Source organism: Macaca thibetana, chromosome 2 (genome assembly GCF_024542745.1).
Source record: "Macaca thibetana thibetana isolate TM-01 chromosome 2, ASM2454274v1, whole genome shotgun sequence".
NCBI lineage: Eukaryota > Metazoa > Chordata > Mammalia > Primates > Cercopithecidae > Macaca > Macaca thibetana.
In genome coordinates, this window is record NC_065579.1 from 148,298,979 (window position 1) to 148,321,027 (window position 22,049).

Here is a 22,049-nt window from a genome sequence, read left to right on the forward strand (position 1 = left end):
CCCTGTGGAGGTCCCACATCGATAACCTGAATTCCATGGATCGCCCAGGCAGTTTTGCCGCTGCCATGTGGGTTTTCTGATCTGGTCTGGGTTTTCCCTTTATAGTTTTGTGTCCCGAACAAAAGTCGGGGTCCTGCAGGCATGCTTCATGGCCCAGCCCCATGGTCCCCACGCTTGCACATGATACCTCTTGTGGCCTCCTGGGTCTGCCCCTGTGTGCAGCTGGGGTGCAGGTGTGTCCGGGGCACCTATGCATAGGTGCGGGGGGCACCTGTTCTGCTCTTGTGTCCTTCCAGGGAAGCGAGGAAAAGAAAGGAGGTGCTTAGCCTTGGTTACCATGGCAACGTGGTGGCGCTTTGGTGAGTGGGGGTTGGGAGTTGATAGCCAGCTTGAGACCCCCTGATCTCAAGATCAGGCCCCCCTGAGCAAAGACCCCAATGCTGACCAGGAGCTGCTGGGACACAAAGCTTCGAGCCTCAGTTCAGTGCCACCCTTGTTGGCCCACACCCTTACCCAAGCTTGGGGCGGCCGTCCCTGCTCTGCCCACAGCTTTCCCGTAGGTTCTCTTTCCAGGGGAAAGCAGGGTCTGGCTCAGACTGTGCCTGCTGGATTTGTGAGTGGGAAAATGTGCTACGGTCCCCGCCCGGCTGGCCCCAGACTCTGGGCCCAGGCTGTGTGTGGCTTGCACTGACCACCCCATGGCTTCCCCAGGGAGCGCCTGGTCCACGAATTGGACACGACGGGGGAGTGCTTGGTGGACCTGGGGTCAGATCAGACATCCTGCCACAACCCGTTCAATGGCGGCTACTACCCCGTGCAGCTCAGCTTCACGGAGGCCCAGAGCCTCATGGCCTCCAACCCTGCTGTGTTCAAGGACCTGGTCCAGGAAAGGTGCTACTCGGGATTGGGGGTGGCAGAAGCATTTGACCTGGGCAGACCACCTTGTCCTGCTCTGGCCACCACCTGGTTCTCCAGCAACCAGCTGTGTGGCCTTGGCAAGACATTAACCTCGCTGAGCCTCTGCCTCCACTCATCAGATGGAGTCATGACACACCTCTCAGCAGTGCAGGGGGACAAGCTAGAGTGACATTTGTCGAATGCCCAGTGTAGTCCAGCATGGCCTGAGTAGATGCTGGGGTGTGAGACCTTTCTGGGGCATCTGTTTTTCACCAGGGCCTGATGGGGTTGGGGACCAGGAAATGCTTGTTTAGGGAGCTGCCAGCTGGGCCTTGAAGGGTGCAGAGGCTCCAAACAGATGACAGGGGCAGGGGCATTCCCGGTGGGTGGGGCCAACCCGAGGAGCAGGGGCAGTCCAGGCAGTAGGGCTGGAAGTTGGCGGGCAGCATGGCAGGCGGTGCTGTGTGTGCCATGTGGGGGCGGCCCCAGGGCCTCGCAGCGGTGGTGCTGACCCATGGCTTGTTGCAGCCTGAGGAGGCAAGTCTCAGCCATCAACAGGTTGGCCAAGGAGAAGTTCTTCTTCTGGGACTATGGCAACGCCTTCCTCTTGGAGGCCCAGAGAGCAGGTAGGAGGGAGGAGGAGGGAGAGGCCACAGCCTCTTGGGTCCTGGGCCCAGCCTCTTGGGCCAGTGCCTCTGGCTCCCACCTCACTCGGAGGCTCAGCCATGGGTGGCCCAGCTAATCCCCACCGAGGCTTCACTGTGCCTCTGCTAGGCCTTCTGGATGCTGGCCCTGCCAGGTGGCTCAGCCTCTCTGGGCTTCAGTTTTTCCACGTGCTTTAGGAACATAAAGTCCCATAAGAAGAGCAGGTACAAGACTCAGGTGCAAGCTCCAGTCCCAGAACTGCAGCTTTCCTTTACCGTGAAGGAAACTTCCTTCCGTAAAATGGGCAATTCTTTCACGGGGCATGAGGTTGAAAAGCCACAGTGTCCACAGTGGGAAGTCCCCCAACCCTGTCCACCTCCCTGCAGGTGGCGGGTTGTGGCGCGCTGGAGGCTGACGCGGCATCCATGGCAAGCACATGCATCCTGCGCTCGGCCACATAGATGGCGGCATGCCGGCCACGGCTGCCCCTGCTTTTCTCTTCTTTCACTTGAAAAAGACCTCGCGGGTCCTTCCCCAGCCTCCCACTGGGCCCTGTGTTTAAGTTGCCATCTAGGGTGGCCGTGGGTGTCCTGCCTTGGGCGGTGACTGTCCAGGCTCTGCCCACAGGAGCGGATGTGGAGAAGAAAGGTGCTGGCAGGACAGAGTTCCGCTACCCTTCCTACGTGCAGCACATCATGGGGTGAGTGACGGGCAGCTGCCACATCTAGTGTGCTCAGTGCTGCCCCTGCCCCCTTCAGGGTCTGGGTCCTGGGTATTTAGGTTGGAGAAGCCTCAGCCTCTGACTGCCCCTGAGGTCATGCGCTGAGATCTCCACACCGCCCCAAAGTGGCCAGGCTCTGTTCGTGGGTTTTCCACCACAGACAGGCAGGTGAGGAGGAAATCCAGACGAGAGACACCTCCTGCAGGGCCTCAGCGAGAACAGGGGGCTGCCGGCCCTAGAGGCCGAGGCCACTTCCTGGCAAACACCTGCCCCTGAATGGTGCGTCTTCACAGGCCGTCATGGGTGTGTCTTCACAGGCCCTTGTGGGCAGCTGATGGCTGGATCATGAAGCCCAGCACCTGCTGTGGCCCTGGGGGTCGTGGGCCTCTCTGGCCATGGGGGGCAGGTCTGGGGAGGGCCAGCAGCCCAGGACAAGCAGGGCATGAGGGCAGGAGCCAGAGAGGAGCCTGGGCGAGGCTGAGAAACCTGGGCTTTCTGCTGTGGGCGGGAGGGGCCACATGACTTTTGGAAGATGTGCCAGTCCTCAGTGGGTGCCACGTGGGACCAGAGAGAGATGGAGGTGTGAAAGGCAAATGCCACTCACCGTCAGGCTCACTGTGGGGTGCAGAGGCGGGAGGGGCTGAGCACTGGCAGCCGGCACTCTCCGGAGAGGGAGGGCTGCCCAGGAAGAGGCGCCCCCTGGCCCAGCAAGTGCAGAAGCCCAGGGAGGGCCCAGGCCACAGCATCCTCCCCCCAGGACAGCCCTGCCTGGGAAGATAAGCTCACCTAGGCCGAATTCCCCAAGACCACCGCCGCAGGGTGACTCTCCTCTCAATGTGACTGTCACTTTTAGGTGACAGATTTTCTTGTCATCTGTAACAGCAATTGGGGACATTTCTGTTTGCCCAGGTCCCGGCTCCCTGTTCCTGTGGCTAGAGATGGTACAAACAGGAGGCAGGGATGGAGGCCTGGGGGCACCGGGACACAGAGAGGGGACAGGGAGGCCCCTGGAACTTTCTGTCCAATGGCAGCTTAGGGGTTTCCACACCCCAATTCTGAACACTGAGCCCTCCTCCCTGGTGTGCTCACACCTGCACCCCTCCCCCGCCCAAGCCAGTGGGCCCAGGGTGAGGAGGCATCTGTGCTTGCAGGGACATATTCTCCCAGGGATTTGGACCTTTCCGCTGGGTCTGCACATCAGGGGACCCCCAGGACCTGGCAGTCACCGACGAACTGGCCACATCTGTGCTGGAGGAAGCCATCGCTAATGGAGGTGATGCTGTTGGTGGGGGTGCCCATGGGTGGGTGGCCCCCAAAGCTCCTGCCTCCATAGCGACAAGCTTCCATAGCAGGCCCACCTAGCTAATTCTGGGAGGGAACCTGGGTGCAGATGACTTTGTGAGTCTGGTGGGTGCTCAGCTGGCAACACAAAGGGACTCAAAGAAACTTGAGTGAGTTGCAAAGATCCTGGTCCCCAAGTGTCATTCTCAGTCATGGAGGCACAGTTCCCACCACCAAGCCTCTGCCCTCCAGAGCTGTCCTGGGCTCTGCCAGTGAGGACCTCTGACTGTGAGTGACAGAAAGCCCTTCAAAGTGGGTGAAACAGGATGGTCCAGGGCTAGGGTGGCCAGGCAGCAGTGGCAGGGGCCAGGGTTGCTGGGCAGCGCTCAGCATGCCACAGTTCCTCTCAGACCCAGCCTCCCCCTCCACGTGGCCAGGGCAGTGCTGACAGCAGTGCTTCTAGTTCCTTCTTGCTGCCTTCTGTGATGAAGCTGCCTCCACATGCTCCCGCCAGCCTTCCACGCCTGCCAGGTCCACAGGGGTCTCCTCTGCATCAGGGTCCCCCATGTTCATCCTGGGTTTTGCTGATGCTGAGTGTTGGTTCTGCCAGAGGGTTGTGCTCCTTTGTTCTTTTTGAGTGGGTCTGACATTGTTATTTCGTGGTTGTTTTATGACACTTCCCCCGTTGTTGCAGTTCTTACCCTGGTCTCTCTGCATCTTTCCTGCAGGTTGGGTGGCTTTTCTGTGTGGGTCACCAGCCTCTGCTGTGTGCTTCACATCTCTAGGGCCCGCACCCACCCTGCTGCCTGCCAGGTTCAGTGGGCTGAGCAGGGGTCCAGGTTACACAGACGCAGGGCAGGAGAGCCAGGCAGAGGGGACAGGTGGTCACCTGTGGAGGAGGAGGTGGGCAGCGGCCCAGGCAGGAGGGCAGGGGAAGCAGGGGCCTTCTCCTGGGGGTCTGGTCAGATGTCTCCTGGGCTTCCCTGGTGTGAGAACAGCAGGCAGCCAGTGGGGAACGACCAGCCCTCCAGAAAGAAGCCCTGAGCTGCTGCACCCGCGAGGACCCTGGTGTAAAGACTCCAGGCCTGGCTGGTTTCCAGGCATGCTGACCTAGCTCCACGTGCCCGCAGTGCACACCCTGCGGCATCTCCACCAGGCAGATACTCGTCAACAGCTGTGAAGTCACAGGAGTGAGGGATTTCTATTACCTTCATTTTTAGTATAATTTGGTAAAAGTGTGAACTTATTTAAAATTTTAATGATATTTGTGTTAACCACTGGCTCACACAATTTCTGGAAAATTACCAATCTGCTTTCACGAGGTGGTCGGGCAGGCTCCCGTGCCCCCTCACACACACATCCTCCGTGAGCTTGGCCAACTAGCTCCTACATAGGCCAAGTTTATTTCCACCTCAGGGCCTTTGTGCTGGCTGTTCCCTCTGCCTGGAATGCTGTTCCCTCAGAGCTTCCTTGTCCAGTTCCTTCCCAGCCTTTAGACTCAGCTTGACGGCCACTTCCTCAGAGAGCTCTCACACCCACCACCCTGGGGGCCCCTCACCACGGTCCTGTGTTCCTCACAGCCCACAGTGGTCTTTGTTCCTGGTGCCTTGCTCAGTGCTGGTGTACAGTAGGCACTGAATAGCTATTTGTGGAGGGGACTGAGTGCATCAGGCAGTGGGTTGCACGGCTGTGCATTAATTCATGGGACCATTGGCACTGCTGGCCCCCAAGTTCAGAAAGGCAGGGGTGGGGTGGGGTGGGCTCCCTCGCCTTGTGTCCTGGCTCAGTGGTGGGCTCAGGGCAGGGTCTATGCTGAGCTGAGCAGCCTGCCTGAGGGCGGGTCTGTGCCCCTGGAGGGTCTCTGATGCCTGCTCTCCTCTCCCTTGCAGTGAAGGCGTCTGTGAAGCTGCAATACATGGACAACATCCGCTGGATCCGGGAGGCCGCCAGGCACCGGCTGGTGAGGGCCCAGGCCTGGGGGAGGCTGGGGTGGCTGTGCTGTCAGGAGACTGCCAAAGGTGAGGTGCTGCCAATGGGCGCTCAGCCTGGTCCACGGCCTCCAGCTTGCCAAGCCCTGAGAGGGTGCACACACCAGATCCCGTGTGACTGTTTGTGCCAGCCCCATGGTGGCCACACTGGGAGGGGAAGCAGCCCAAGGGGCTGCTGGAGAAAGAAGCCCAGGGCCATTAAAGGGTGGCTTGGGAGAGGACATGGAGAATTTGGAACCCTTGTGTACTGTTGGTGAAATGGTGCAGCCACATGGAAAACAAGAGGAAGCATCTGCAAAAAAAATCAAAAATAGAATTACCCTGTGACCTAGCAATTCCACTTCTGGATGTGTAGCCCAAAGAATTGGAAGGAAGGACTCAGAGAGATACTTGCACGCCCATGTTCGCAGCAGCACTATTCACAATGGCTAAGCTGTGGAAACCACCCAGGTGTTCACTGATGGATGAAGGGATAAACAAAGTGTGGGTAACCATGAGATGGAATATCTCACACAGAAGGGAGTGTTGACACACGCTACAACATTGATGAACCTGGAGGACACCATGCTAAGTTAAAAACCCAGTCACAAAAGGACAAACACCGCATGGTTCCCTGTCTATGAGGTCCCTAGAGCAGTCAAATTGATAGAGACAGAAAGCAGAATGGTGGATGCCAGGGGTTGGGGGATGAGGAATGGGGAGATGGATGGGGCAATGGTTTTACATTATGAATCAACTTAATGCCACTAAACGGTGTACTTAGAAATGGTTAAGATGGTACATTTTATGTAATGTATGTTTTATAATTTAAAACCTAGAGGGGGAAGTGGCCTGGGGCTCTGGGGCAGTGACCAGAGTTGGGCAGGTCGTTCTTCATCCCGTTACTCAACAAATAGAGGCAGCCCGGCAGAGGAAGGAGTTTGGGCTCTAGAGCCAGGGTGCCTGGACCTGAGCAGCCTCCCATATCCTCAACTGTGTAACCTGGGGTGAGTAGCTCAGCCTCTCTGAGCACCACACCCTCATCTGCAAAGTGGAGACGGCAGTGGCAGTGTTTGGAGCAGGCCCCTGTGGCCCTGCTTATACAAGTGGTGCATTGTGGGGCTGAGTTGACAGATGTGTCTTGCCCAGTTTCTGCTGGGTGTGTGTTCCGGAAAGCACCAGCAGGGAGGAGTGGGTGGAGCTGCCTCACACAGAGTGGCCAGGGAAGGGGTCCAACATGTGCGTCCAGGTCTACATGCAGAAAGGGTGGCAACCACGTGACAATTGGGTGAGGCAGAGGGACCAGCCTATGCACAGGCCCCACGGTGGCAGCAGGCTGGGTGTACTGAGGACAAAATGGAAAAAAAAATGTGGGCATTTTGTTCATACACCTTTGGCCATGGACCGTGTCTGAACTAGTGGGTCTTAGCCCAGGAGTCCCAGGGCCAGGACGCGCCTGCCCCCGTCCTGGGCTGTCTCATCTGTGCGCAATGGTTTGCATTTGTATCCAGCCTCAGAGCCCCTATGCCAACAGCATCTCTGTGGCAGTGAGGATTCAGAGATGCCAAGGCCAAGACTTGGAGGCTGAAGCTGCGGGGTCAATGCAGAGATGGGGTGGAGAAGAGAGGGGGATAGCCTGAGAGGATGCCAGCATGGCTGAGAAGGGGCCTCGGGCAGTGCCAGAGTTGAGGGTGTAAGGGGTGGAGCTGCAGCTGGAGCTGCCAGCAGGGTGCGTCTGCTTTGACTTAAAGCTCTCTAGCGATTGTGTGCCTCCTAATACTTACTGTTGTTTCTCTTCTGAACGGGGGCTGCAGAAGGTTGCCTTTAAAAATTTTTTGATTTCTTTTCTTTTAATGTATACTCTTGACAAAGTGGGCAATCCTATGTCAGTTCCTCGCCAATTTTTTTCTGGATCCAAAAAAATCTGAAAATCTCTGCAGTGCCGATTCACTTTTCCGAAAAGGATTTGAGGCAGCTGGTGTGAGTAGAATAAGGCTGTTCTCTAGGAACCCATGAGGGAGGAAGAAGCAGCTAGACTCACTGTCCCAGCCAAAGCTGAGCTCGCAGCCAGGTGCCCAGCTGCCTCTGTGGCCAGGACTTGCCGCCTTTTACCGGCTCTGCCGCCTTTTAACTGGCTCCTGGTCGAGCTCGCCAGCAGCTGGGGCAGACACCTGCATCTTCTTTGGAGAAACTAGGGTTTCTCAGCCTCGGCGTACTGACATCTGGGGCTGGATAAATTTTCTTTAATTATGGTAAATTATACATAAACATAAAATTTACCATCTTAACCATCTTTGCCATTTTTGGGCCTGCAGTGCAGTGGCTTCAAGCATATTCACACTGCTGTGCAGCCATCACCACCATCCATCTCAGAGCTTTTTCATCTTCCCAAACCAAAACTCTGTCCCCATTAAACACTAACTCCCCATTCTGCTCCCACAGACCCTGGCACTCAACAACCTCATATAAGCGAGATCAGAAGTGTTTGTCCTTTTGTCCATCCATATTATGGCATGGGTCGGAATTTCCTTCCTTTTAAAGCTGAATCACATTCCACTGTACGGACAGACCACGTTTGGTTCATCCGTGCACCACGCTGGACACCCAGGTCGCCTCCATCTCTCGACTATTGTCATGCTGCTGTGAACATGTGTGTGCACGTATCTCTTGGAGTCATTTGGGGCTTCTTCTTCATCATGGGGGCCGTTGTACAGTGTTTAGCAGCATCCGTACCCATGCCAGCAGCACCCAAAAATGTCTTCAGTCATTGCCAAATGTCATCCGGCTTGAGGACCGCAGAGCTACACAGCAACTCATTTCATGCGCTGAAGTTTTGTCTCCCGGGGACAACCACCCGTTACTGCCAGGAGAGGCAATCACTGGGTGGCTGAGCTCCTGGGTGCGGCAGACAGACAGCCAACCTGTGGACAGGTGGCTCCACCTCTCGGGGCCGTGTCCTCACCTGGAAAATGGAGCTTATGATGAGGATGACAGTATATTCCCATAAGACTCACAGCCGAGAGGCTGTGTAGCATACTGAGAGTGGAGCAGGCCAGATGCAAACTTGCCCTGGGTGGTGTTGATGTCATCACTGTGGAATGGAGCAGGAGCAGTGCTTGCAATAGGTAACCTCCCTGGAGCACAGATAGCTCAGGGGCTCCAAGGCCCCTCCGGGGATAATCTGGGATTGGGGGAAGGTGTCTGGGGGCCCAGACTGCGGTGGACATGTGGGGCTGGTGTGGCTGTCTAGTGGGCTGAATGTGGGGGCTCACCTCAGGTCACAGATTTGAGAGCTACCATGCACCTTGGGGGTCCTCCTGGACCTTGTTAGAGAGGCACTCAGGCTGCCAAGGGCCATGTCCCACGGTGGAAGTGCCACCCACGTCTCCCTGCACCATCAGGTCCTGGTATTGCTGCCTGTGTCAGCTGAGACGCCTGTCGCCCTTCCCTTCTCAGGTGGTGGGCTCCCAGGCAAGGATCCTGTACTCAGACCAGAAGGGCCGTGTGGCCATCGCTGTAGCCATTAACCAGGCCATCGCCTGCAGGAGGATCAAGGTGAGGTGTCCTGTGCTCCAGGGGAAGCATCCCTTAACCTCTTCCCACTGCCTTTCCTGCCCTGGGCCTTCCCGCCTGTGCCTCGGCTGCACCCCACAGCCTTCTGGGTGGGATGACACTCCTGTTGGGCCTCAGCAGCCCAGTGCTTAGGAGCAGTGGACCAGCCCCTCCCGGGAGCTCAGCCCTCCCACAGCTGAGGCCCAAACTTCCGCCTCTTTAGGGAGATCAAGTTTCGCTGAAGGCTTTGGTCCCTGGGACCAGCTGGGTAGAAGGGCTCTATTGGGGAGGCAAGGGTGAGGCGGCCGTGAGGGGGTGGTGGGAAGCAGGGCCTGGAGGAGCAGGAGCAGTGCTCGAAAGAGGTAACCTCCCTGGAGCATAGGTGGCTCAGGGGCTCCAAGGCCCCTCTGGGGATAATCTGGGTTTGGGGGAGGTGTCTGGGGACCCTACTCTGTGTGTGTCAGGCCCCATCATTGTTCCCTCTGTGTGACCTTGGGCAAGTCCGGGGCCCTCTCTGAGCCTTGGTTTCCCTCTTCTGTGAAAAGAGAATAAAAAGAGTGTGTGTGAGGACTGAGTGAGTCAGCCTCCACAAAGTAACTTTACACATCTTTATGGAACTCCCTTTTCTCAAGCAATGGCAAACTTCCCTAGCTTTTGCTCATTTTGCTCCCAATCAGCCAGGCCTGCCTCCAGGACGGAACCCTGGGCGTGCTTGCTCCGAGGGACTCTGGCTCCTCCTGCCACAGAGTTCTTGTGGGCGTCTCTCTTTTCAGAAGTGCCAGGAATGTTACTGGTCAGATGTAAGATAGACATTGGGACAGAGGTGTGAAGGCCACCCTGGCATGATTCTGGGGGTGGCACCGGCAGCAAAGGCAGCAGCCAGCCCTGCTGGGCACAGCCAAACACACCCACCCAGTGCTTCCTGGAAGCCCAGGTGTTCCCGGGGACTGCTAGGAAGTTCTAGGCGCACTGGCCCCGGGCTGCGGTCAGCTGGCTGGCAGAAACGGGTCAGTAAGCATGCGTTCATTCACGGGACAGTGCTGGGCTGAGCGCGGCCGCTGTGCAGCATGTCTTAACCCCCGGGGACATAGCAGAGAACAAGACAGACCTGTGTAGTGTGGTGAAGGGTGATTGACGCAAAGCTGAAGGTACACACTGAGACAGGGTTTCGGAGGGTGAGGAGCGGCATGCAGGATATGAACATGGCGAAGAGTCGTCGTCAGGACAGCCTCTCTGAGTTACTGACATTGAGCTGAGACCCGAATGGCCAGAAAGTGTCAGGATATCTGGGGGAAGGTGGTTTCATTGCACAGGTGAAGACGTGGGAACAGGCCTGGCCTGTCGAAGGAGGGAAAGGTGGGCCTCTTCATTCGGGAGCACAGGGCATCCCAGGCTTTTGGCAGGATGTATCCTCTGGCACAGGGGGCCTGTGAAATTTCGGGATCCCCTGGGGAGATTGAGAAGTTCATGCCCATCAACCAGCCCTATCTGTTTTATGGGACACTTGGGAGAAAAGTTGGCAGGGCCTGGTGATGGGAATAGGACTACTTAGCTGGAACAGCTGGGCTGCTCCCCAGGTACACTGCGAACCAGGTACTGACCTGCCTGCTCCCTCTCCTGACTGAACCGTGCAGAGCCAGACTGACACGCTCCCTGTGCCGAGTATCAGATGGCTCCCCCTACCCCTTCTCTTTAGCCAGGGGTCCTCCCAGTTCCTTCACTCTGTTTCTTAAATTGCCAGTTAGAACTCATTTTCTTTTCTCTTTTTTTTTTTTTTTTTTTTTGTTTTTCGGGAGAAAGTCTCACTCCGCAGCCCAGGTGGGGTCTCAACTCACTGCAACCTCCGCCCCCCAAATTAAAGTGATTCTCATGCCTCAGCCCCCTGAGTAGCTGTGATTACAGGCTTGCGCCACAACACCCGGCTAATTTATGCATTTTTAGTGGAGACGGGGTTTTGCCATGTTGGCCAGGCTGGTCTCGAACTCCTGACCTCAAGTGATCTCCCCGCCTTGGACTCCCAAAGTGTTAGGATTACACGAATGAGCCACCGTGCCTGGCCAGGACTCCTTTTCATAGCGGGCCTGCCTGTGCATAGCATAGGGGAGCCAGCTGACCTGCCCTTAGCCACAGCCCTACCTGACCTCCAGGGCTGCACGACAACCATCTCGCGGGGGCTAAGCAGCAGCCAGCTGCCTCTCCTGGGTATCTGAGCAGCCAGAGATTCCTGGGGAACAGGGAGTGCTGCCGATGAGCGTATTAAAAAATCAAACTCAGTGTGAGTGCTTTCTCCGTGCGAAAAGTCTTTGTCCTCACAGAGACTGGTAGCACAAAAAGGCTCTTAGCAATTACCTTGTCCAGGAAACCAAGAGCTATTCCCAGAGGGAAGTGACCTGCCCAAGGTCTCTTGGTAGGTGCTGCCAAATACTCCCCCAGTGATGTCCCCCAACACCTCCAGGTCATCAGCCAGCCATGTCTCTATTGCACAGGTCAGGGGCCAGGCTGCCTGAGGCTTGAGCCCAGACTAAGCAGACACTAGGACTTAACAATTTTTCTGCTTTACAATGGTGCGAAGCGACACTTGTTTAGTACTGTCCTCGATGTACAATGGGGTTGTGTCCAAATGAGCCCATCGTAAGTTAAAAATACTCTAAGTCATTTTTTACTTAGGGTACAATGGGCTTATTAAGATGTAGCCCTGTCGTAAGACGAGGAGCACCAGCACATAACAAGTAGCCAGTTAAATCCCAGCTCACGACTCACTCGCTCTGTGATGTAGGGGAAATTTCTTCTCCTCTCTGTGCCTCCGCTTTCTCACCTATGCAGTGGGCATGATAACAGTTGTGCCTATCTGAACAGGGTGGCTGTGAGTGCTCGGTGAGCTCACACATGTATTACACACGAGTGCTGCCGGACACATGTGAATCTATTCCAAGCTACAGATGACATCAGAAATAGTTGTGAAAAGGGTCTATTTTCCAGGGGGAGAAATCCAGCGGGTTCTAGTGTGGCCTGCCCCTTGTCCTCAGCCTTTACCAGGCAGCCATGTTGGACATTGTTGGCTGACAGCTTCTGTCCTTTCACGCACAGGCGCCGGTGGTCCTGAGCCGAGACCACCATGACGTGAGTGGCACTGACAGCCCCTTTAGGGAGACCTCCAACATTTACGATGGTTCTGCCTTCTGTGCAGGTGAGGAAGACGAAAATGTCTTAAACTTTCATTTTAGATTTGGATTTTATTAAAAATTGATGCATTCAGTCAGTCACAATGTTTCGAAAGATGTTCTGGCATCTGAGAGGCTCAGCATAGCGTGACCAACCCAGGACTGAGGGGGTCTGGGATGTGGGACTTCCAGTTGTAAAACCGGCGAATGCCAGGTACACCGGGCCAGCAGGCTGCCCTGGACGTGGGTGACCTTCAGGCTGTGGGCAGCCAGCTTTTTCTTTACCCTTCCAGATCCTAGAGCTGTATTTCTTGCGTTTTTTGGCTCCTGATCTCTTCCCCATCTTCACAGCCCAGCACCAAGAGGAGGGGGATATTTTTAGAGTTCTCCCTGATCTTCTCTGTGGCACCCGTTGGGGTTTTGAGGGGAAGAGCCTGCAAGACTGTGCAAACCCCTTTATCTCTGTCCACCCAGGGGCTCACGGTCTCAGGCTGGCCCACGCCTGTCCCTTAGCAACGTGTTGAACACTTACAAGGTGACCGACTTGGCCTCTATTTCTCTCTGCAGATGCTCTCACTCCCCAGGTTTCAGGTTGGATGGTTGTCCTGGGACCTCAGTTCCCTAATGGGGTCAAGGGAAGCCATTCATTTGCAGTTTGCTCCCCTGCCCCCGTTTTTAAGAGTAGGAGTGACTCTCTTTGGCACTCTGCTTATCTGAATAACACTGGTTCCACATCCCTTTTAATTCTTTTGTTCTCTCTGCTTCCGGAGTGCTTTACCTGGCGCTCAGTGCTGGAGAGCTCCACCATGGGACAACTAGGCATGTGTCAATTTCTCCTGCTCCAGCTCTGGCTCTGCCAGCACACATGACTGCTGCTGTGAGAGGCGCCGTCCCTAGGGCCTAGCTGCCGCCCCATCCTTCCAGCCAAGCAGTGCTGGCTTAGCCAGCGGGGCCTGCCGATGCCCCCACCCGAGGCTGGCCTGACTAAGCCCGGCGCCCACCCAGTGCAGGGGGTGATGAGCGGAGGCATCTCTATTTCCACAGACATGGCTGTGCAGAACTTCGTGGGAGACGCCTGTCGCGGAGCCACCTGGGTTGCCCTTCACAACGGAGGGGGCGTGGGCTGGTAAGAAGGTTTCAGAGGACAGGGTATGGGCTCATGTGGAAGTTTTGGGGGTTCCTTGGGGCAGGGCCAGGCTGAGGTACCTGAAGTCCTGGGCCCTACCTCCCTGGTCACCTCCCCTGCCAGCACCTTGTGGAAAATGTATTCCTTGTGTGAGCGGAGACAGATGACAGAACTTCAGGAGGGGACTTGCATTAGCTACCCCACCTCTCTGGATCTCCCCTGCCGCGTGGGTCTCGGAGGCCTCTTACAGAGGCTCTGCAAGAATGGCAGCCACCCTCCTCACGTCAGTTTCCAGTGTGTCAGTTTCCATGTGTTCCCATGGAATTCCCGGTGCTTTCATGGCCAGGGGCTTCTGTTCCCTGCTCTGACCACCTCACCTGAGAGTGCAAGACCCAGCTGAGGCTCCCAGGGTAGCTGGGCTGGGAGCAGGAGACCTGAGGTCTCAGCTCCCCTCTCCCCTCTGCTCCCAGCTCTGCCCCTGCCCGGCTGGGCTCTATGAGAAAAGGTGCCCAGGTCTGGGCTCCTGGTTGAAGCTAGATTCTGGGCTGCGGGGAGCAGCAAGGGGTGCTGCAGCTTCGGAGGGAGGACAGCGCCCCCTGCCCGGCTCCATTGGCCATCTCCTGACTGGCCTCTGAGCCTATTTTGGTTGGGTCTAGTGGTCCCCTACCCTCCAGAGTCAAGTCCTGGCGGAGCATTCCAACAGGCTGGCTTGGCCTTGTGTCCTTGGAGGCTGCAGTTCCGTGCTGTGGCACTCAGGTGGCTGTAATTGGAGGAAAATGTGACTAAGGCCATGTCCTTTCCGACACACGGGCTGTAGAAAGCTCCGCGCAGAAAAGGGCTGCCTGGCCATTGGGTAGCTGGCATTTCTGTGCAGGATTTCCTGAGTCATTTCTGGAGGGGAAGAGAGTGGCTCTGAAGGAGGCTGAGCAGTTTGCCCAGGGCCACGGAGCTGGCGATGGAGCCGGGGTCTGACCCCAGGTTCCCCAGGATCCATTATTATTGCTGACAGACAGCCGAAGGCAGGAAGGGACAGGGCTGGGCAGGCTGAGGAAGAGGGCATAACCTGAGGGCCTTAGGGCAGGGACAGCAGGGCCAGAATTCAGGCAGACACAGTGCACAACTGACCCTGCCCTCAGGGCTCCCCAAGACAGGTAATGCTCCCTGCAAATTCCTAAGTTGCTCCCCCAAGGTTTGCCCCAGACTCTATGGACAGGGACACAGACTGACCAGATACTGGGACCTTTTACCCTGCTGCCCTTGAGGGGTCTTTTGGGAAAGTGCCACAAATTCATTCTGGGACCCATCACACTTACACATGTACATAATCTAACTCGTCGGAAAAAAACGTCTATCCTCCAACCATGGCTACTCCAAAGGGACGCCACTCCCAACTCAGTCCCCACCGTGGCTACTTGAAAGGGATGCCACTCCCGATTCCATCCCCACTGTGGCTACGCCAAGGGGACGCCCCACCCCCCGCAACTCTGCAGCGTTTCTCCTTCCTGTGCATTGATCCCTGTTTCTAGGCTGTGCACTCACCCTCACCTTCCTGGACTGAACTTCCCGTGTTTCCGCTTGTCTGTTGGCTCCACTCCAGGACAACCAGTGACAGCTGTGTGTTGTTTCTAGCCTCCTCTGTGCCACTGTCTCCTGCAGCCCTCTTCCTGATTGCCCGTTTGCCACCTGTCTTTGTGCCATCTGCCCAGCGCTCAGGTTTAGATAGGGCACTGCTCGGCTGGCTGCAGCCCTGCATGCTCAGGTGGACGTTTGGACCACAGGCTGCAGGACAGGGCCATCTGGCTGGGCCACAGAGTACAAGAGATCAAGACAAGAGCCAGGCTGTTGTTCTTGGGTTGGTTGGACCTCAAAAAAGACTTTTCTGATCTCCTTTCCCTATTGGGAGGACCCAGTGAGAGGGGTGAGGCCTCCCCGTTGGTGCTGCAGCCTCACATGTGAGAGGGTCAGTTCCAGTGGCCACCGAGGGCCCGCTCAGGCAGCCTCTAGGCAGCAGGTGGGTGGGCAGCTGGGAGCCCACCTCAGGTGAGCAGGCTTCCAGCCGGTGTTTCCGACTTTACCCCTGCTCTTGCCCTCCTTCGGAGCCCCTTGGTGCTGACCACCAACTCCTGGGGTTCCCTGGGTCCTGGGGCGCCAATGGGTTCTGCTGGTCCCTCCCATGGCCACACTGAGCTGGAGCTTTCTGATGCCTGCCTCTAGCTTTCAGAATCCCTTCACCCGTTCTCCTGTCCCTTTCTCCTCATCCTTGTGGGTTAAATAATTCCTCTGCAGTTTTGTTGGTGAGATGCGGGAGGGGCAAGGGTAGATGGCTATGTTCTATCCACCATTTATTCTATATCTGGATACTGCCACTTTTTCACACTAAACAATGTCTTACAGTGCATCTGAAACTTGAATGTGCACAGAAATCCTCTGGGGATATTATTAAAATGCAGATTATTGTAAAAATGCAGGTCTGAGTCAGGCCTGGTGGTGCATGCCTATAGTCCCAGCTACTTAGAAGGCTGAGGCAGGAGGATTACTTGAGCCCAGGAGGTTTGAGTAAAGCCTGGGAAACATAGTGAGACACCCTCTCTACAAGAAAAAAAAAAAAAAAAAGGGAAAAAGGAAAGAAAGAAAAGCAGGTCTGGGGTGGGATGGAGATTCAGCATTTCCAGCAAACTCCTGGTGACGCTGATCCTCTGCCCCAAGGACCTCTCTGAGTAGCCAGAGCTTCCAGGGCCCTGTCTGTGCACACAGCCCTCCCCCACCCTCCCACATGCCTTCTGCGATGCCCCAATGGACAGCCCTGGAGTGCCATAGTTGACAGCAGTTGTCAGGCCATCTGCCTGCACAGGGTAGCCTTGCTGTGCCTTTGTTTCTCAATGAGAAAATAAGCATAATAATAGTAACTGCCTTGTAGGCTAGGGGTGAAGAGGAAATGAGCTGATAATAGCTAACACTTGTAGAGTGTAACATGTGCAAGGCCTTCTAAACTATCCATATATGTTAACTCATCGAATCATGCACTTTAATACATCTGGCATTTATGTTTTTCTACTTTCATGTTTTTCCCAAAGGTATAGTTAGTTGTTCCAACACCATTTGTGAGTTACCCCAAATTCGCCATTAATAGCAATGTGTTAGCATTCCCATTTTCCTGGGATCTGCAAGTTCAGGGCTCCTCTGTGGTCAGTTTGCTAAGGTCACCTGTAGCTGAGTGGCCTTGGTCTCTGACCCTCTGGGATGCAGGCTTCTAAAACAAAATCTGTAGTTCTAATCTCTAAGAGGCCTCTCCAGCTGCGGGACACTGGGAGTGCTCAGGCCTGGGCATGGCTGTTGCTCCTCTGACAGATGAATGGCAATGACCTTAGATCGACTCAGAGCACCCTCCCACCTGGAGGCTGGTGGGAAGTGTGAGGGCAACCCACTGCAGGGCACGGATTGCCCAGGTGCAGGAATGCAAGTGCAGCATGGTAGACAGCAGGGCTGGCTCACTCGTAGGAGGGGTGCAGCTTCTGGGACCAGGAATGGGCAGTGCAGGTGGCTGCAAGGGGCACAGGGCACCTCTCACCGGCTTCCTGGTGAGAACTGGTTGAGGTTGTGGTCAGTAGGATTCAGGCTGAGCAGAGAAGCAGGGAAAGCCAGATGGGCCTGAAGGATGTGAGACAAGGGAAACCAGATGCACATTTTGGGTGCTGGAAGAAAAAGGAACAGATATACTGCAAGTGAGGACTAAGAGGCAGGAGGGACACGTTTGCAACAACACAATGACAGGCGTTTACAAAATCAAGGGTGCTTCTTGTGTGTGACTGAAAGCTGAGAAGACTGAGCAGGAGCCAAGGCTGGATCCTTCAAGGGCAGCAGCTCGTAGGTGGATGGCTGAGGATGAGGAGGGCCATCCCAGGCTGATGGGGAACAGCTGCAGTGCACATGTACGGAAACAGCAGCAGAGCTTCAACACACTTCTCATCTATTAGGAAACTCATCTGTTCAACTCATCTATTAGGAAACAAATGAAAACAAGAACATATCAAAACTGTTAGAGGGAGAGAAATGCATTAATTAGAAAATCAGAAATATTGAAAATAAAGGAACTTAGCCTTCAGATCAGGTAATCAGAAGGACCCCACCATACACCTGAGGCAAGCAGAAAGAAGAGATAAGGAAGATAAAGATCATAAGGATAAAATCAGGCGGGGCACAGAGGCCCACGCCTCTAATCCCAGCATTTTGGGAGGTTGAGGCAAGAGGATTGCTTCAGGCCAGGATTTCATGGTCATCCTGAGCAGCATAGCGAAATTCCATCTCTAAAAAAAATAGTTTTTAAAAATAAAACCAGAAAGAGTGACGACTGAACTGAGTAACACAAGACACACCAAGGGGAGCGTGCTTTATAGGGCAGCACCCTGAGAATGCAGGGAGTGGGCAGCTATAGCTCACCGGGGGTGCCCAGGAGGTTTCCATCAAGGGGTGACCTCCAATGGGTGCTGGAAGTGGGCGCGAGGCCGACGGGCCCAGCACAGGGGGCACAAGTGGACAGAGAGGCGGCACGTGGCCACGCTGCTCTCAGCTCTGCTTGCCTACATGACTCCTGCATCCACCAGGCTGCAGAGGCCGGCAGTGTGGCGGCCCCAACCCTGATGCTGTCTCAAGCCAATGCTTCCAAAACATGGGCTTCTGCCTGCTCTGTGTGGGGTTGGGCCCAAGGACTGAACTGGAAACTCCTCTGCCTCCTACAGGGGTGAGGTGATCAATGGGGGATTCGGCCTGGTGCTGGACGGTACCCCAGAGGCCGAGCAGAGAGCCAGGCTGATGCTCAGCTGGGACGTCTCTAATGGTGTAAGTCAGCCCAGTCCTCGCCACCTCCTGAAGGCAGGGCCTTCAGTTGGGTGACCCCCATCCACGTTTGCTGTTATACATCATCTCCTGGGTGGGGGGACAGGGGCCAGATTCCTCTCATGACCACAGCACAGCAGCCAGGAAGGGGGAATCAGCTCAAATGGAGGTCAGGTGAGGTGATGATGGGGAGACAGGTGGGACCCAGAGAATGAGGAGAGGCTTGGAGCCAAGGCGGGAGTTCAGATAGTTTGGGTGACTAAGAGTCCCTGGGCTGGGCCCAGAGTGTGAGCATGAGGACAAAGAGGGCGCTGGCAGGAGACTCGCCCCGACTCACCGGGAGCTGCAGGGCTTCTGGCAGGGCTGGGGCTGGAGGTCTTCATCCCAGAGCAGGAGGTTTTGTTCTAGGAGACGCCCCGGCTGTGGCATGGAAAAGTGGGTTGGGCACAGGTGTGGGGACCGTGTGGACAGTGGGGGCAGGGGTGGCAAGAATGGCAGTGGGGAATGGGGCAGGAGGTGTGGCATCGTCCAGGGGAGACCAGGTGGAGGGAAGAAAGCAGACTGCAGGGAGATTGTGAAGGTAAAGCTCAGGTCAAGGTGGATTCTAGAAGGGAGGGAGGTGCTGCGGAGGACTCCGGAGGTGAGGCCATTCTCGGAGCCAGGGGAGCGGGACTGGGAGTGATAACGGCCAGTTTCAGATCCCAGAGGAGGGCCAGAGACAGGGAGCCTAAGCTGGGGGTGGAGATGGGGCAGACACAAAAGGGCAGCTGGCCCCATGGACAGCCTCAGAGGTCCCGAAGCAGAGAGGCCCCAAGTGTGGGAGCCAGGACACACATGGGAAGCCCAGGCGTGTTGACATGGACTGCTCTCCCCCTCCTTGCTCCAGGTGGCCCGGCGTTGCTGGTCAGGGAACCAGAAGGCCTATGAGATCATCTGCCAGACCATGCAGGAGAACAGCAGCTTGGTGGTGACACTGCCCCACGAGGTGGAGGATGAGCGGGTGCTCCAGCAGGCCCTGCAGCTCTGAGGGAGCCACGAGTCGCGGCCCCTGCCTCTCTTTCTCGCTGGCAATCCTCACCTGCCCAACCATGGCACACACCCTTCCTGCACACCCGTACCACCTGCACTTCTCGCACATCCTCACGTGGCCTTTATGGTGCCCTGCGCAGGGTGCCACCACAGCCTCATTTTACAGACAGCCCGCTGAGGCCCAGAGACGTGCAGCCCTCTGTCCATGACCATGCCACTTGCCTGGGAGCCCTGAAGGCTGTCAAAGTCCATTTAGGGCTGAGTCCCAAGCCTGCCTAGGGGCCCTGCGGTGAACACTGGCCAAGCTATCTCCGGCTGGGATGATCACACCCTCTGCTTCCTGGCCACCTGCCAGCCTCCATGCAACTCTGTCTGTCTGCTGCCCATCTGCTGTCTGTGCAAACACTTTCTGGACCCTTGGCACGCTGGGCTGCTGGCCTGGAGGAGTTCAGGAAGGAGGATAGACGGGGAAATAAAGGGTTTAACAGAGCTGTGTGCTGCACTGTGGGCTGATGGACAGGCAGACCAGGTCTGCCCTAAGGATAAATGATCACTTACTGGGGAAGAAATGAGAAAGCAGGGGCACCCCCTGAGGCCGGCACAGCCTGAGTGATACAGCGAAGGAGACTTCAGGAAGAGTGTTGGCCCCTGAGGCTGGAGTCTGGCACCCCTCCCCCAATCCCATAGCCCAGCAATGGATGGGTCCAGAGCCTTGTGGGAGGTCACTGGGATGGGGGAGGTGGCCTCTGTCAAGGCCATGGCTCATGAATCTCATTCTCTTAGCTGGGCATGCAGCGGACGAACAGATAACTCATCCTAAACAGAGAAATGAGAAAGAGCCTGTGGGGTGGGCCTCTGAGGGCCACAGAAAACCAGACACCCCACATGTCTGTGGACTGGAGAGGGGCAGGCCAGCCGGGTTCTTGGTCCCCACCCTCCCTGCACTCCGCGTCTCCTCCCCAGTAGCCATTCTCCCCTTTCCCTTGTGAAGAAAAGCCTCGTTTTGTGTGGGCAGCAATATAGGGTAAGAAAACCGCCTGATTCTCCAGCCTTCCTTGCTGTTAGGAGGGACTGTTGGCCTAGTCCTGGCCCACGAGATGACGGTGGGGTCTGTGGGGCCGGCCTTCTTGAGAGCCGTCGTTTTTCTAATCAAATGGACAGATCCAGTGGGGTTGCTTTTTGCCTTCACCCCTTCTTCCTGCCAGAACCAAGATGTGGGGCCTGGAAACACAGCAACCAGGTTGGTCAGCTAGGGCGGCTGCCACATAACGTCTGGCAGTGGGGCCCAAACAACAGAAATGAAACACATTTGCAGGCTGGAAGCCCAAGATCAGGTGCCAGCTGGAGTGATTGCTGTGAGGCCAGCTTCTCGCTGCATCCTTCCATGGCAGAGACAGAGAGGAGAGAGTGTTACAGAGAGAGGCAGAGACAGAAAGACAGAGACAGAGTCACTGAGCGAGACAGAGAGAAAGGGACAGAGAAAGAGAGAGAGACAGAGAGGAAGAGACAGAGAAAGAGAGACAGAGAGAGATGGAGAGAGAGATGGGACAGACTGTGTAGGGATGCATCATCTGTCCCCACATCTCCATGGAAGACCCTGCTGCATGGATCTGTGCGCACATCTTAAGAGCAGGCCGCAGGGCCCTGGCATCACCCTTTCCCCATCCAGCACCTTCCCTCTTGAAGGACAGGCAGGGCTCTGGTGGCTTCCAGCCACACCCCAGGCCCCCTCTGGGCTCCATACCAAGCCATGCCAGGGAGCAAGCTACTTCCCTGGGCCCCTGCATGCCAACCTGCTGTCGGCTGCTGCAGTGGGAAGTGACAGCTGACTCCCACGGGGCTCACAGCGGAATTGGGGTAGCTGGCCACAGCTGCAGTCGCCATGGATGGAACAGTGTGGCTTCTGATGTGCCTAGTACCATCTTCTTTTTCAGAAGGCAAGGATGTATAGTCCAGTTAGAAATGTTTTCATCAAAATGATTAAAAGAGAAACCAATTGGCCATGATGAGTATAGGGTTCAGTTGCCTTAACAGTTGGTGGTGAGAAAGGCTCAGGCCCTGTAGTGCAGCATTAGGGTCCTCTCCCTGGGCAGCCCCTGCTCCCTGCAAACCCAGGGTCCCTGGGAACTGTATGCTTTCCTTGCTGGCAAGCCCAGGTCAGGGAGGGAGGGCCCGGCTGAGTGGTGCACTCTCCCGTTCCAGTTTTCCCAGAGTAGACAACCACACAGGGGCCTGTGGGCCGGACTTGACCTGCAGTTATGTTTTATTTTTATATTTTTTAGAAACTGGGTCTTGCTCTGTCACTGGAGCAAGGCTGGAGTGCAGTGGTGCAATCATGGCTCACTGTAGCCTTGAACTCCTGGGCTGAAGTGATCCTCCTGCCTCAGCCTCCCAAGTAGCTGGGACCACAGGAGCACAGCACCACACTCAGACTGCAGTTGTGTTTTGTTTGGTCTGTACTGTTTTTAAAAAACTTGACTTTGTCACCAATGTTTACAAATTGGGAGAAATCCAAAGCTTATTTTTTGAAAATCAAGATATAAGGTGACACCATGCTCTCACTACCTCTGTGGCAGCGATCTGCTGGGGGCCCCTCTGGGCTGGCCTAGCTCTCTACACTTGGCCACAGTCCCTTCCAATCCCTACAGACCCCACGGTGAGGCAGAGTGTGCGTGCTGTTTGTCCCTTGGCATGAGCTTCTATGTTTCCGGTGCCCATCTGTCTCCCACATTTGTGTGACTTCTATGACCTCTGCTGGGATTTGAACTTGTGACCTTTGACAAAGAGATGATCTTTTGCTCCCCGTGAACCCCATCCCCACTCCCATCAAAATTTGG

General features: G+C 55.9%; 1 protein-coding gene across 2 annotated transcripts in view; it reads left to right on the plus strand.

Annotated features, from left to right (window-relative positions):
* Positions 1–20,379, plus strand: part of UROC1 (urocanate hydratase 1) — a 35,935-nt gene extending 15,556 nt beyond the window's left edge. Inside the window, exons 11-21 of one of the 2 annotated variants that reach the window (XM_050781649.1) lie at positions 259–359; positions 712–891; positions 1,426–1,523; positions 2,170–2,242; positions 3,415–3,536; positions 5,434–5,504; positions 8,968–9,066; positions 12,151–12,250; positions 13,269–13,350; positions 18,087–18,186; positions 19,070–20,379. In XM_050781649.1, the coding sequence (XP_050637606.1) occupies positions 259–359; positions 712–891; positions 1,426–1,523; positions 2,170–2,242; positions 3,415–3,536; positions 5,434–5,504; positions 8,968–9,066; positions 12,151–12,250; positions 13,269–13,350; positions 18,087–18,186; positions 19,070–19,210 (1,167 nt within the window). In that variant the 3' untranslated portion in view covers positions 19,211–20,379. The remainder of the gene's footprint in view (positions 1–258; positions 360–711; positions 892–1,425; positions 1,524–2,169; positions 2,243–3,414; positions 3,537–5,433; positions 5,505–8,967; positions 9,067–12,150; positions 12,251–13,268; positions 13,351–18,086; positions 18,187–19,069) is intronic. The other variant, XM_050781647.1, reaches the window with a different exon arrangement.
* Positions 20,380–22,049: the final 1,670 nt, after the last annotated feature.